Source organism: Alosa pseudoharengus, unplaced genomic scaffold, assembly GCF_046254945.1.
Source record: "Alosa pseudoharengus isolate Yale_2024_CS ecotype anadromous, Long Island Sound unplaced genomic scaffold, YU_APseudo_1.1 YU_APseudo_1.1_scf_6, whole genome shotgun sequence".
NCBI lineage: Eukaryota > Metazoa > Chordata > Actinopteri > Clupeiformes > Clupeidae > Alosa > Alosa pseudoharengus.
In genome coordinates this window covers 17,864,576-17,879,118 of record NW_027468848.1, presented here as the reverse complement: position 1 = coordinate 17,879,118, position 14,543 = coordinate 17,864,576, and the positions used below count along the sequence as shown (strand labels likewise).

General features: G+C 45.0%; 1 protein-coding gene across 2 annotated transcripts in view; it reads left to right on the top strand.

Annotated features, from left to right (window-relative positions):
- The window catches only part of cemip2 (cell migration inducing hyaluronidase 2), a 29,111-nt gene that overhangs the window by 3,166 nt on the left and 11,402 nt on the right, over positions 1-14,543 (top strand). For both annotated transcript variants that reach the window (XM_076271450.1, XM_076271451.1), the window contains exons 3-12: positions 1,239-1,379; positions 1,703-2,267; positions 7,145-7,314; positions 8,790-8,978; positions 9,754-9,923; positions 10,748-10,960; positions 11,374-11,579; positions 12,791-12,860; positions 13,606-13,734; positions 14,392-14,480. In XM_076271450.1, coding sequence (XP_076127565.1) covers positions 1,239-1,379; positions 1,703-2,267; positions 7,145-7,314; positions 8,790-8,978; positions 9,754-9,923; positions 10,748-10,960; positions 11,374-11,579; positions 12,791-12,860; positions 13,606-13,734; positions 14,392-14,480 — 1,942 coding nt within the window. The remainder of the gene's footprint in view (positions 1-1,238; positions 1,380-1,702; positions 2,268-7,144; positions 7,315-8,789; positions 8,979-9,753; positions 9,924-10,747; positions 10,961-11,373; positions 11,580-12,790; positions 12,861-13,605; positions 13,735-14,391; positions 14,481-14,543) is intronic.

Below are 14,543 nucleotides of genomic sequence, written 5' to 3'. Positions count from 1 at the left end.
AAAGACAGTGGCATGTGTGAGGGACAGGGCGTTTGTGTGTATATGTACTGTGTACATGTGCATCTGTGTGGGAAAGGAAGTGTGTGTGTGTGTGTGTGTGTGTGTGTGTGTGTGTGTGTGTGTGTGTGTGTGTGTGTGTGTGTGTGTGTGTGTGTGTGTGTGTGTGTGTGTGTGTGTGTGTGTGTGTGTGTGTGTGTTTAAAGGGGAGAGAGTGAAAGTTCACTGACAGGGGGTTCTGACTTATCCATTTCATTAGTTCCTTAATCCCTCTGTGATCCCAAGGAGTCCTTGCCAAGCTCCATGAGAACCTTGAATGTAACATACACAGACTCCTGGAGTCGTTTTGAATGTCAGTGAAGCGAAACGAAGACTTCTAAATTCATTTGTCTCATGCTGGAAGCTTAAAGGAAAATTTCGGTATTTAGCACTTTGAGTCCCTTTTCTGGTTTGTTTGGATGAACTAGAGTGGTGGACACCACAATTTTGACGATTGGTCCTGTCTCGACTTTTCTGACTCGTTTTGAATCGCCTTTGACTTCTCAGTGTGGCTGCAAACAGGCATACTGTAGGCTTCTCAAACATGTCCTAAAACAACCCTTAATGTTCGTTTTCAAAACTGTGCAACTCACTGAGTGGTTAGTGGTGTTCGTTGATTATTAAAAGCAAAAATATCGGCGCAATGTATGATTTTCAACCGTCTTATTTGCTATTGTGGAACCATTCACAACCGCTCAATATTTGAACCTGAAGCATAGACGGTGGCGCAGTATATCAACAATAACGTGCAATGAGTCTTCCAACAGAAATCAATGGGATTTTACAAAATGGCAAATAAAACACGACAGAAACTGTATTTCGCTACGCTACTTGTTTTGGAACATCAACGAACACCACTAACCACTCGGTGAGTTGCACAGTTTTGAAAACGAACGTTAAGGGTTGTTTTAGGACATGTTTGAGTAGCCTACAGTATGCCTGCTGGCAGCCACTCTGACTAGTCAAAGGCATTCAAAACGAGTCAGAAAGGTCGAGACAGGACCAATCGTCAAAAATTTGGTGTCCACCACTCTAGTTCATCCAAAACAAACCAGAAAAGGGACTCAAAGTGCTAAATACCGGAATTTTCCTTTAATAGACTATAATTGACATATGGCCTTCCTGACATATGGCCTTGTCAGTGGATTACTAATAACATAATAATAATAATGATTCTGGTTGCTGCATCTGGCATTGTACAGAGAACTGCCCCGACCACAACCCGTCTCTGACCAGCTGGAGTCCAGGTCACGACCCTCAGAAGGTGGTGGTGGTGCAGCAAGGTCAGAAGTTTCGTCTGGACTCCTCCGCTACACTTTTCTCATTGACCATCAAATCAGGAGGTGAGTGCGTCACATGAGCTGAAGTCCTTCTCTCGTGTCATGGGGTCATCAAAAGGAATGTCTGATGTGTCACGGTGAATGATGGAGTAGTAAAAGAAAATATGGAAAGCATTTCAAATTGTTGTTGCCGGAGGGGACAGTAAATAGATTTATTAGGTCATGCAACAGATTAATATTTAATATTAGATTTCATGGGTGAAATCTTCCTCCTCTTAAGCAAATAATGTGGCTATCTCTCTGTGTACCTCCATGAACAACATCAGCCAGTCACAAAATCTAATCAAAGTCAATTCTAATTTTTTGTTTGTCTTTTTTTTTTGAAGGGCTGGTTGTCTTTGCGGACAATTCTGCCGGATCCAAGAACATCACCCTCCGACTGCGGCACATCCTGATCCAGGACGGCGGTGCTCTGCACATCGGAGGCCCCAAATGCCGCTACCGTTCCAACGCCACCATCACTCTGGTGGGCCGCTCCGATGAGAGCGCCGTGCTGGAGGTCCCTGGCTTCGGGCGCAAGTTTGTGGGCGTGGCCGCTGGGGGTACCCTGGAGCTCCACGGCACCGAGCGGCTCTCCTGGACGCTGCTGACCCGCACGATTCACGCCTCCGGGCTGGAGCGCACACACTTGTTCCAGCGGAACTTCAGCCGTGGCATCAACCTGCGCGTGGTGGACCAGGACACCGCCGCCGTCATCCACTCGGAGCGCTTCGACACGTACGACTCGCGCAACGACAGCCGGCGCCTGAGCGAGCTGCTCCGGAGCCTTCCGCGGGGACGCATCGTCACCCTGGCCGTGGGCGACTCCGCCTCCAAGAGCCTGCTGGAGGAAACGAAGAAAACCATCCAGAATCTTCTGGGGAGCAGCTACGTCAATGACCTCAGATACAGGTGATCCGCAACCACACACTAACACCAGTTTACACTGAACGGAAAGAGTTAAAACACTAAGGGTCCAAACGGCAGGCCAGCCAGCCTATTCTCCCACATTATAGGTACCGTCCACAACTCTGGTGAAAACTTGTCGATAGTTGAGCTCAACGATCAATCAACCCCTCCTGAAGTTATGTGTTTGGATGGAAGTGTCTGAGCCACTATTTTTGTTCCCACATTTACAGAGCCATGAATTTTTGGGAGTGTACACATATAATGAACTACTGGAGAATCACGAGAAGTAATAGGCTGAATTTACCATAAAAAATGTGCAGATTGCGCATTTAATTAATTATTTTGATCCTAGCACTGCCAGACATCAACCAAGCTCAGGGCAGTAGTCAGGGGCAAAGTTACCTCAGAACATGACCAGTTTAATTTTGAGATGAAAACAGTGTAAAACATTTATTAGATAGATATGGTTTCAAGGCCAGTTACTCTGACATCACAGCCAGAATTGCTGCCAGTATAATATTTAAGAGAGAACTAATGTTAAGACGCTAAAATACACTTTATGGCTGTTTTGTCATCTATTTGGGTTTTTGAAGCCGCATGTTTTGCACTTGAGTGCAGTGGAGAAGTGGTACTATGAATTATCTGTGGGCGTGGTGAGGAGACCTCGCTGTCTTTGTGCCAGATCTGAGTTCACACTTCTCCCTGATGCCAAACAGACCAGTGAAGTCCAACATAAACTGTGGTATCAGACCACAAAGTGCTCGAAGCTGGTGCTAAAACACTAAAACTTACCACCAAGTTGCTGAGTACAACACTAAACTTGCCACCAAGTTGCTGAGTACACAAAGTACGTTGCCATGTAAGTAACTAAACACACTTCTGTATGCCCATTGTATTTCAACAGGCCTAATCTCTCTATCTCTCTCTTTCACTCTCCCACTCCCTTAAACACACACACACACACACACACACACACACACACACACACACACACACACACACACACACACACACACACAGAAATACACACAGTTCTTGCAGGGCCAATAGATTACATGTCTACAGGGAAGAAATATGTTTAAAACTCACATTGCACAATGGAAGCCCTAGCCCTAGTCTATCAACATAACAACCATCAGCATAGCTGTGTTATCTGCCCTGTGCACTCATTCCAGCAGTAAAGGATGATGAGAGAGAGAGACAGAGAGAGAAAGAGAGAGACATAGAGAGAGAGACATAGAGAGAGAGACATACAGAGAGAGACAGAGAGAGAGACATACAGAGAGAGACAGAGAGAGAGACAGAGAGAGAGACAGAGAGAGAGAGACAGAGAGAGAGAGACAGAGAGAGAGAGACAGAGAGAGAGAGACAGAGAGAGAGAGACAGAGAGAGAGACAGAGAGAGAGACAGAGCGAGAGAGACAGAGCGAGAGACAGAGAGAGAGACAGAGAGAGAGACAGAGCGAGAGAGACAGAGCGAGAGAGACAGAGAGAGAGAACTGGACAGGAACCCTCCCCATGTTTCCGATGGTCCCAGTCCAGCAGGAAAGCCTCCTCTGGAAGGTTACACAGGCCCGCTTCCAGGATTTGTGTCAAAAAAGCTGACTTTGTGTTTATACGGTTCTCCCGTAACCTCTTCCAACTGGGCAAAACATATGCTCCTCATTCGAACAGCGACATAAGCAGTTTGACTGGGCTCTCTTTTTCTCCTTCAGCAGAGCTTGGTACTGCAGGAGTTGCTCACGTGCAGTTTTGTTTGAGATCACTGTCCAAAATGTCACAAATGCTTAGACGTGTGGCAGAAAGCCATTGCGAGTTTATAGACCCAGAAATGTATGAAATGTAATGCATGGCTGACTGGGTACAGTTGAGTAGCCAGTGGAAGTCACTTATTTGGTTTGAACATAAAGCCTATATTTAACTTAGTGAAGCCCCTTGTGAAAAGGTGAACATAAAGACTCTCTTCTCTCCTTCAGCCGAATGGAAAGTCTGGGTATTTATTTAAAATGAGCTGCTACTCACAGCATCTGTCTTTTGCTGACACACTTGGAAAGGGGGTGCATTTATTTCAGATCAGAAAAGGGCTTGGAGGTATGAACTCCAGCCCATTCCCATGTGAAGCTAAAGTTAAGTTGACTGTCTTTTCCTGTATCATCGCTCAAAAGCAACACACTCATGCAATTCAAGCTGAAGGCTTTAAGTAATCAAAGTAATCCTTGTCTTGTGCTGAACGTGTTTGCGAAGGTTTTCATGAGTGAAGTTGAGGTGAAAAATATCCTTCCTGCCATATTCATCTCTAAAGCTCCAGTACTCATTAGCCTGCTCTTTATGAAACCTATCCTTTAAGCAACAACAGCTTCAGTACAAATGCTCCTAAACTTCAGACGTACCCTTCCAGACTATTTTCTGAGTAAACAGAGCAGGATGATGTTAAGTAAATACAGACAAAGGCAGAGTAGGCTGGAGAGAAGAATACAGCCTCTCAACACACACACACACACACACACACGTACACACACGTACACACACGTACACACACGTACAAACACACACACACACACACACACACATACACACACACACACACACGCATACAGTTATATTTTCAGTATCTTTTGTGGAAATGTATGTTTTTATATCATGTTTTGCAACCACCATCTGTGTTTTCTCAGTCTTACCTAACAATTTCCCTTTTTGTAAGTGTTAATTAGGCATTAGGCCAGGCATACTGGTATGACTTTCCGTTAACGAGCCATGTTAATGACCAGTCTCAAGCGTCACTTTGTGTCTTCATTGCACAGGTATCACACCAACACACATAACGGCTTTATATGCCCAAAATATTACCCAGCATGCACCATCTGCTTATAAAAAACTACCGCATTCATGTGCAGGACTGTAATTGTGATGATTAACAGTGGTTTTGAAAAGAGACAACCCATGACCCCGCCATCACACATGGTCCTTTAATGTGTGACCAGGATGGGCCCACAGATGGTTGCCTTTTCCCTAATGGCACTAGGAAGTGCCTGTGTGGGTTTCTTTTGATGTGGAAAAGGCCTGGTGTGAATTTGTCCCGAAAGAGCACGTTTCAACATTCTCGAGGTCCGAAAGCATAAACCGACCTTGTGACGTCACGGTGTGGGCGACCTTTTCCAATATGGAATGAGGTTCACCAACTGTTTACTGTTATGGCGTTGTTGAAAGCTTTTGTGTCTGAAATTAATGGCTGCGGAAGGTTGTGAAATTATTTGCCCTTTTGGGCTTTTCCACTACTTGGAACAGGATGTGGGTAATGGTCAAATATTATCAAAGGGCCCATCTTTTGTTTGAATCTCATGTTTTGTTCTGAAGGTGATAATTAACACTTCAAACAATTTTATTGTAGTTGTAATTTCAAAAGGGAAACTTGTAGAATGTGAAGGTCTCTTGGTTTTTTCCATTATTTAGAGAAGGTGAGATGACGTGTGTGCATTCTGTTCATTTAGCAGACACATTTACTAATAAAGAGACTTGCACAACAGCAAGCTGTGCAATTGGTGATATTTTTGTCTGTGTGCTACTTTGAGAATTTTGGGTAGATTTCCCCTTTACTAATGAGGAAATTACATTATGTAGCACGTGTTTCCTCACAGACTCATACACCCACCACTGCTGTCACAGTCTCTGGCTACACACACACATATCACAAGGATGCAGTCTGCGATTCTGGGAAGAGATACTTAACTGAACTGGAAAAGTGTAAAACTTGATACAAGCCGCTGAGGTTTACACTTTTTACACACACACACACACACACACACACACACACACACACACACACACACACACACACACAGTGGACAGCAAGAGGACCCTGAGCAACAATTAGCTGGACTTGAGAGACTACCTTCAGTGTAGCATTCTGTGCTTATCAAGCTGATTGTTGCATGAGTGAATCCTGAATGCAGTTCCAGCAGTCCAAAGCATTATCAGTGCAATACGATAAAGCCACAGTGTAATATTTGTGAAAACGGCATATGTTGCAAACCAGTGGCATTAGTGCCCCACTGCCGCATCAGTAGCAGTTGCAACAGTTTTAAAACCAAGGCGAGACTATTAAAAAAATCTGACATCAGTGTTGCTTCTCTGGGGAGAAACGACTTGCTGGAAAGTGTTGAGTCATCGCTCAGTTTTGATCATGCCTCTGCCTCAAGGACCTCATGTTGTAGAGGAAATGGGCAGATGAAGAAAGGGAGAGGGAAAAGAAGAGTAAGAAAACATGTCTGTAGCCTTCTGCAGAACTGGAGGACAGAAGAACGTACATGAATGTCAGAGAGAACCTGTGCTGCTGAGAGCTTACTGAGATCGACATAAACAAGTGTAGAGAATGTGCTTCATATGAACTTCAGTTGAACTTGCAACATGTAAAACTGTGGAATTCAGAGCAGTTAACTTTTATAAGGTAATTTTATGTGGGCTTTGCCCTTTTAGAAACTCCATTAATATCATATAATTCGTTTTGTTAGTTTTTTTTTCTTGTTCTGGCATAGTTCCATGGTTGTCTGGCATTTCTGTATTTGCTACTGGTCATACTTAAGTTTGGTGACATTTTGGCTAAGGAACTTCTGTCAGTTTTTTTGTCACATTCTGTGGTATTTAATGCCATGTAACCAAGGAAAAAGAGGAACACTGTGTCTTTCTTCTAGAGATGGCATATCTTTAACAGTCTTTATAAACACACAACAATATCTATACCTAAGTTGTATGCAAGGAAAAATGTTTCAAGTCTTCGAACTTGTACTGTGATATAGGTGCTTGATAACCATGATAACCATAACTGCTTGATGACTATGGCAGTGTATAACCATCTCTGTGTCTGTCTGTGCTGTGCTTCCTCAGGCAGGCGTGGGCCCTGGTTTCAGTGGTGGGCGGCGGCAACACGTCGTGCACAGAGGACGTTCGGGAGCACGAGAACCATGACACGAGTGGGAAGGCGCTGGCTCGCCGAGACTTTGTCACCGTGGATGGCGTGCGCTTCTCCGTCACCGCCTACAGCGAGTGGCGAAACGGTATAAACGCTCTCACCGAACATGGACCTGTTAAGCTGAGCGCTGCCGTTAGGCTTAGGGTTAAACGCCTGATGATATACTGTACTTCCTTGCATTAAACTGCGGACTGTTTTGGGCACAAGATTTTAATTTAATCATAAATTTAGTCATAGCTATGTGGTTACGCCCTACAAAACCACAACAGGTTTTCTAGTTATGACCACCTTTATCCTGTACCCTAGATAAGAGCTTAGGGCCTCATTTGTCTACCTAGGCCGTCCTTGTGCTTACTCTCCTTGGCACTAATTGAAGACCTGTGGACTCAAGACATGTGGACTGTGAACTGTGAATATCACGTATATCTACTATTTTTTTATTTTGCAAATGAAGACAAAAGCAAATAATGAATCAGAGAAAGTGTTTAGGTGACACTGTATGAGGGCCTTCAGCAGTCCACTATGGCACTATCGCTCCTTCTCCTGAAACTCTGTTTGCTCATTCAGCTTTATTCTGCTCATTAAATTAAGGGCTCTCCAAAACCTTCTCAGCTCAAATATTTATGCACACTGTGGGAGTGCCAGGGGCCTCGGAAAAAACCACAAGCCACCATCCGTAATCTAGAGCTTCCTGCTCAATATATTCATATGCTTTACCTGTCAAGAGTGACACTCAAAACATGTCACTCTCCCTTCACAGACTCGTGTCTGTCAAAGATTTCCATGCAGGCAGAGAGAAGCAATGACGTTTATGTTCTCCACTTTCAGAGTGCCATATTGGTCCAGAGGGGGAAATTATACTTAATGTTTTACGCAGTGAAGCACTTAATAGCCTTGAAGATGGTTTAGTGAAAGTAAACCATTATAGGCTTTAAAGGCATTGGGAGTCCCAAGCTGCCTAACAGGATGCAGACACTATCAGGGGTCTCATCTTTATGGAGCTTCAAAGACATTCCCAGGCCTGTGTGCCAGACAGTAAATAGGGCCTTCAGGGTCAGAGAAAATGACTGAGAACATTTCGGCGTTTGGTGTCTGCTGTACCTCCCTGTTGATGAGTATTTGATGAGTGTTTATCTCGGTGCAAATTCCAGAAACTTCCACGCCCTTCTTTGCTCAGGTTTCAGCAGTGTGATTCACTGGAATTGGTTTTGTTCTTGACATTGTCATGGTGATTTGTGACAGGATTTCAAAGGTCACATTGAGTCAATGGGACACATCTGCTCAATACCAGAATTCGTTTTTTTATGTTACATGTGTGATGATGTGATTAGATAAAAGTTTTTGGAAATGACAGAGGCTGCTGAGCACTGATGGCTGATGGACTCTTTGTAAAATTACTTATAGCATCCTTACAAATCAACGCCAATGTGTCTAAACCTTACCTTTCTCTCTCTCTCTCTCTCTCTCTCTCTCTCTCTCTCTCTCTCTCTCTCTCTCTCTCTCTCTCTCTCTCTCTCTCTCTCTCTATTTCTCTCTCTCTCTCTCTCTCTCTATCTCCAGGGTTTCCCCAAACTGGGTTCCAGGTGGATGCAGTGGACCAGGTGGTACTGAACCTGCAGGACGACGTGAGCAGCTGGAAGCCGGGCGACCGTGTGGTGGTGTCCAGCACCGACTACTCCATGCACCAGGCCGAGGAGTTCACCCTGCTCCCCTGCCCATACTGCTCCAGGAAGCAGGTCCGGGTGCAAGGTGAGTGCGCGGTGCTCTGGGGCTGCCACAGAGACCGCATGACTAATGAGAAATGTCCTGAGCTTCCTGTCCATCTGTTTGACCTCGTGCCCAGGCTGCCGGTCACTTTGGAACAGACGGGACCTGAGTACGGCAAATGTCTTAGTCATCTTTAGCGGAAGTGCGTCAGTTTTGCTGCAGTGTGTGACTGCAAAGAAATTGATATTCTCAGTTTTATTGTGAGGGTTCTTACTTGACCAGCTCCGGACATATAAATCATTGGTACATTTTTGTCACAGCTAATTATGACCTGTATTTAGTAGTGAACTACCCTATAAATTACCTTATTTCTGTAGCTGGCAAGTCTGAATAAATAAAATACTATGTGGGAAAACTGGATGTCCAGTCAGTCAGATGAAAAGAATGGACTTCTTTGTCCACTTGTCTGTGAGGGTGGATCATCTCAGTATCAGGGCCCTCTTCTGCTTGGCACTCCTTTATTACTCTTCATCTTTTACTTTCCCCCCTTCTTCTCTATCCCTCGCTTTTCTACTGGCACAGGACTGCGTGCAAACCAGTGCCAGTAGAAAAGCGAGGGATAGAGAAGAAGGGGGGTAAAGTGAAAGATCAAAGTGAGCCCAAACCCAATACAGATTGTGTGTGTTTGAACAATCCTCTGTGGGGGACAGCAGAGATGTCTGTTAATAATGGGCCCAGCGGGCATGGTGGAGGGGAGAGAGCAAGAGAAAGAGAGGGAGAGAGCTAATCGGGCTGTTTGTCCCTTACACCTTCCCAGGGAAGCCCCAATTCATGCACGTCGGGGAGGTGCTGGACGGGGTGGACATGCGAGCGGAGGTGGCCCTCCTCTCCAGGAATATCCTCATCCATGGAGAGATGGAAAATTCCTGCTATGGAAAGAACTGGTGCCAGTTCTTCAACCACGACACTTTCGGGGGGCACATCAAGGTGTGTGTGTGTGTGTGTGTGTGTGTGTGTGTGTGTGTGTGTGTGTGTGTGTGTGTGTGTCTGCCTGTGCCTCTGTGTGAGTAAGTGTGTGTGTGTGAAAGAGTGTTTCAGTGTGTGTGTGTTTGTTTATTTATCTAATATACACATCTGTTTTGAGCGATCACGCTGAGATCTCTCACATTGCTTGTCTTCACGTCTAGCACCCCATGAGGTAGCTAGCTACTCTAAGGGCCTATTTACACATTTCAAAACAGCACCCAGTAGTGCACTCTCTATATGCTCTAGAATCAACCCCAAATCCCACTTCATCTTCTTCTCCTGCACCAGTAAACCCTGGTCATATTTTGACCACATGCAGTGAATGGGGGTACTAATGAAATCCATTAACAGGGCTTTCAGGCATCCAGTCTGAAGCTGAACTCTCTCTGCACATGTTTTTGCAGGGTTTATCAAGCAATATTGGTAAATACTGCTTGTAAATAATAGGAAGCAGACACTGATTAAAGGCAGTGGTACTAGGATCAGTCCAGTTATTGGTCATGTTTGTGCATGTTTTTGTTTGTGCATGACTTCAGTTCATATTGAATAAGATTTGTATTATATTTTGTGCTTCTCTCTCACTTTCTCTCTTTTCTTTTTCCCTCCATCTCATTCTTTCTGTCTTCTTGTTGCTTTTATTCTATTGTTCTTTATCTCTTTCTGTTTTGCACTGCATGTCTCTGTGACTCTCTCTATCTATTGTTTCTTTCCCTCTCTCTGATTCTCTCCATCTCTCTTGCTTTTCTGCCTTGCTCTGTATCTCTCTTCTTCTTCTCTCTCTCCAGATCCAGGGCAACTTCTCGTCGGTGCACGTGTCCCAGGTGGAGCTCAAGCACATGGGCCAGCAGAAGCAGCAGGGCAGCTACCCGCTACACTTCCACCGCTGCGGAGACGTGGACCAGCGCGGGGGCTACTCCTCCCCCACCTACGTGGACGCCGTGTCCATCCACCACTCCTTCTCTCGCTGCGTCACCGTCCATGCCACCAACGGCCTCCTAGTAAGGGCTGGTTTAGTGCGCTCCCACGTTATATTACGTGTGCCGTACAGGCATGCTTTGCCCGTGTGATATTCGTGGTATAATATAGGCATGCAGGTGATTAGGCTGCATTTGCTTCTTCATATAAGGAGGACATATTATTGCATGTAACGTATCCTAACTTTAAACTGTATCCTCATTACAATCCCCCAAACCTCTATCTTGTAATTAAAGTTTCTACAAGCTGAAAGTCATTGAGCTCCATTGATTAAAGAACATTATACAGAAGCATGATTAAATGGAGCTGGGGGGTTGTTGTGGGAAACATGCTGACTAATCAGTGATATTCCACATTCCTCCGATTAGCCCTGTTCCGTTTCCCATCACATGGCTGAGCTGAATCAAACCGGAACGATTCACATTTCCTTCCCCAGATAAAGGACACGGTCGGCTACGACATGCTCGGACACTGTTTTTTCCTGGAGGATGGAATCGAGCAGCGGAACACCTTCTTCCACAACCTGGGCCTGGTGACCCGGCCGGGCACCATTCTGCCCACTGACCGGAACGACACCATGTGCCAGAACATCCTGGACAAAGTCTACAAGAACTACACCCCTACGCCAGCCACAGATTGCAAGTAAGGATCACACCACAAATGTTGCACAATCAGCCGGATGTGCCAGCGAGGCTAGAAGTGCTGTTCCAAAAAAGCAGTTCTCACTGTAGTTATCTACAGTCTCATCTGTATGAAGTGAGAGGAGTCATAGAGTAAGAGAGAGGAACATGGCAAGTTTGACGAGTTTTACAGTAAAAACTCAGTCGCTTGTGTGTCTGCATACATCTATCCCTCTGTTTCCACACAGAGAGCAAACACTATTTAAATCTCTTCAGCTCACTGTGTGTGCTCATATCATAACCCTTCTGTGTGTGCATGCAAAGCAGCATACTCGGCTGTCTCTTGTCCTCTCCTGGCTGTTCCCTGACCCACCCCCTCCCTCTCGCCACTGGAGAGATTACATGACATAAGACAGATGCCTCATTTCCTCTGATACGACTAGAAGGGTCCCTCCACTTAGCCTTGGAATAACACCCCCCATCCACACACACACACACACACACACACACAGACCAGACCCTGCCACCCCCTCTCTCTGAGCTGAATGTGCTGTGTGTGTGGGGAGGTTCTGTTTTTATTTTGGGAGGGGGATTAGGAGGGTTTTTTTGTAGGGGCCCCCTTGTGCTGCTGTGCTGATCTGTGCTCTCCTGCAACAGGGATCAGTGGGGCTTGACAGGGAATCAGAGGAGAACATGTGATTTGTCACAGTCACTTTGTCTTTACTACATACACGCAAGAGCTGCAGCGGAGTGGTGACCTCCCAGCTCTGAGTCTCTCTCTCTGCAGCTCCCTCTCTCTCCCCCATCTCTCTCTCTCTCTCTCTCTCTCCCATCTCTGTCTCTCTCTCTCTCTTTCTCTCTCTCTCCCCCATCTCTCTCTCGCTCTCTCTCTCTCTCTCTCTCCCTCTGTCTCTCCCCCATCTCTTTCTCTCTCTCTCTCCCCCATCTCTCTCTCACTCTCTCCCCCCATCTCTCTCTCTATCTCCCCCTACCTCCCCCCCCATCTCTCTCTCCCCATCTCTATCTCTTTGCATCTGTCTGTTTGTCTGTCTGATAATGAAGTTATTTAGTGGCTCATACAGGCCTGGGAGTTGTGAGTAGTGAGTGCAGGCCTCATTGTGTGTACTATTCATTGTCGTGCAATATGTGTATTTCGTTACAATTGTGTGTATGTGTGTGCATGGATATGGACGTGTCCATAACTGTGTCTGTGTCTGGTGTGTTTGCTTAAAGGGCAGTGTCGACGTTCTGGATTGCCAACCCCAACAATAACCTCATAAGCAATGCTGCTGCTGGCTCTCAGGTAGAACCCAACTTAAGTGTCTCTCTCACTTTATGAAATTAAAACTTTTATTAAAATTGATCTTGTTAAGTGTAGTTTAATGATGCCAATGAACCCAAAGATTATACTGAAGTGAAATATGCAGTCAGGTGTGTTTGCTTAAATGAAGTCTGGGTAATATTCTGTAATAATTCTGGGTAATATACCCTGATAAGGGATTTTCAAATTATTTGAAGTAATTTTTGGATAACACAGAAGATGATTGCCTCTTAGTTCTACATTTATTTCATTAAATTGTGTGTTAAATTATATAACAAATATTTGTGGTGTAGCAATGTTTAATAAAAAGATAATTTTTGAAATTAAGTGGGTCAGTTCCTGATCCTGTGTGTTTTGCAAACAGTAGAGCCTGCCAGTATTTCATCCAGTCTTTATTAAACTCTGAGGAGATTGACCCTCAGCAGTGGCATTGGAGCCAAGTCTTGTGTGGCTTACCCATAACCCATATTGCATTGAGTTGTACATTTTAGTGTATGACTGTAGCTAAGATGGTGTAAGGCAGGTGGGAGATATGGAGTGTTTCAGCATTTCTGCTAAGAACCTGTAAAATGACTCTCTTTCTGTCCCTCTTTCTAACATCTGTGTGTGTGTGTGTGTGTGTGTGTGTGTGTGTGTGTGTGTGTGTGTGTGTGTGTGTGTGTGTGTGTGTGTGTGTGTGTGTGTGTGTGTGTGTTTGGGGGTGTGTTTGGGTGTGTGTGTGTGTCAGGATGCAGGGATCTGGTATATATTTCACAGCATGTCCACGGGCGACTCCCACGGCCTGGTACCAGAAACGAGGGCTGAGCTCACTCCTCTGGGAATCTTCTATAACAACCGCGTCCACTCCAACTTTAAGGTCTGTCTGCATCTACCAGCCTGCTGCACACTGCCCTTCATTCAGTTGACAGTAGTTTTAAATGTATAGATGCATAGTGTAATGCACTAAGCTATTCTGTGGAATTTCGAGTCCTGTGGGAAGATGGCTGTGTTCTGTGTCATGTGGCTATATAGCTGTGTTAGATATCCTGTTCTTTAAATCATAATATGGTAATATATTGACACAATACATTCTCAAGTAATAAGAATTCTGAGATTGGACATATACACACACACACAGACACACAGTAACATTAAACACACACACACACACACACACACACACACACACACACACACACACACACACACACAAACTTACTGTATTCACTTGCACAATGCTAAATAACCTTGACAATTCTGTTTTTGTTGCTGCTACTCCACAGCTCAGACAGATTGATTAAGAGAGGCCTGAAAGAGTATTGTCTTATAGTCTGAATAGCAGTGAGAAGAGAGTGGCACACAATGCATTAGTGTTCTCCTCCTCTCTCTCTCTCTCTCTCTCTGCTCTCTCTATAGGGTATATTTTGTTCCACGAGATGTAGATTAGTTTCTTACATTGCTATGTTCTCTTTCTCTCTCTCTCTCTCACTCTTTCTCTCTCTTGCGTTCTCTCTCTCTCCCTCCTTTGTTCTAGGCTGGACTATTTATTGATAAGGGGGTGAAGACCACCAACGCGAGTAAGGTTGACCCCAGGGAATACCTGTGCCTGGACAACAACGTCAGGTGAGTGGCAGGATCCTCATGTCTGACACTATCGCTGGACTAGTCCATGTTGACTCAGCCCGA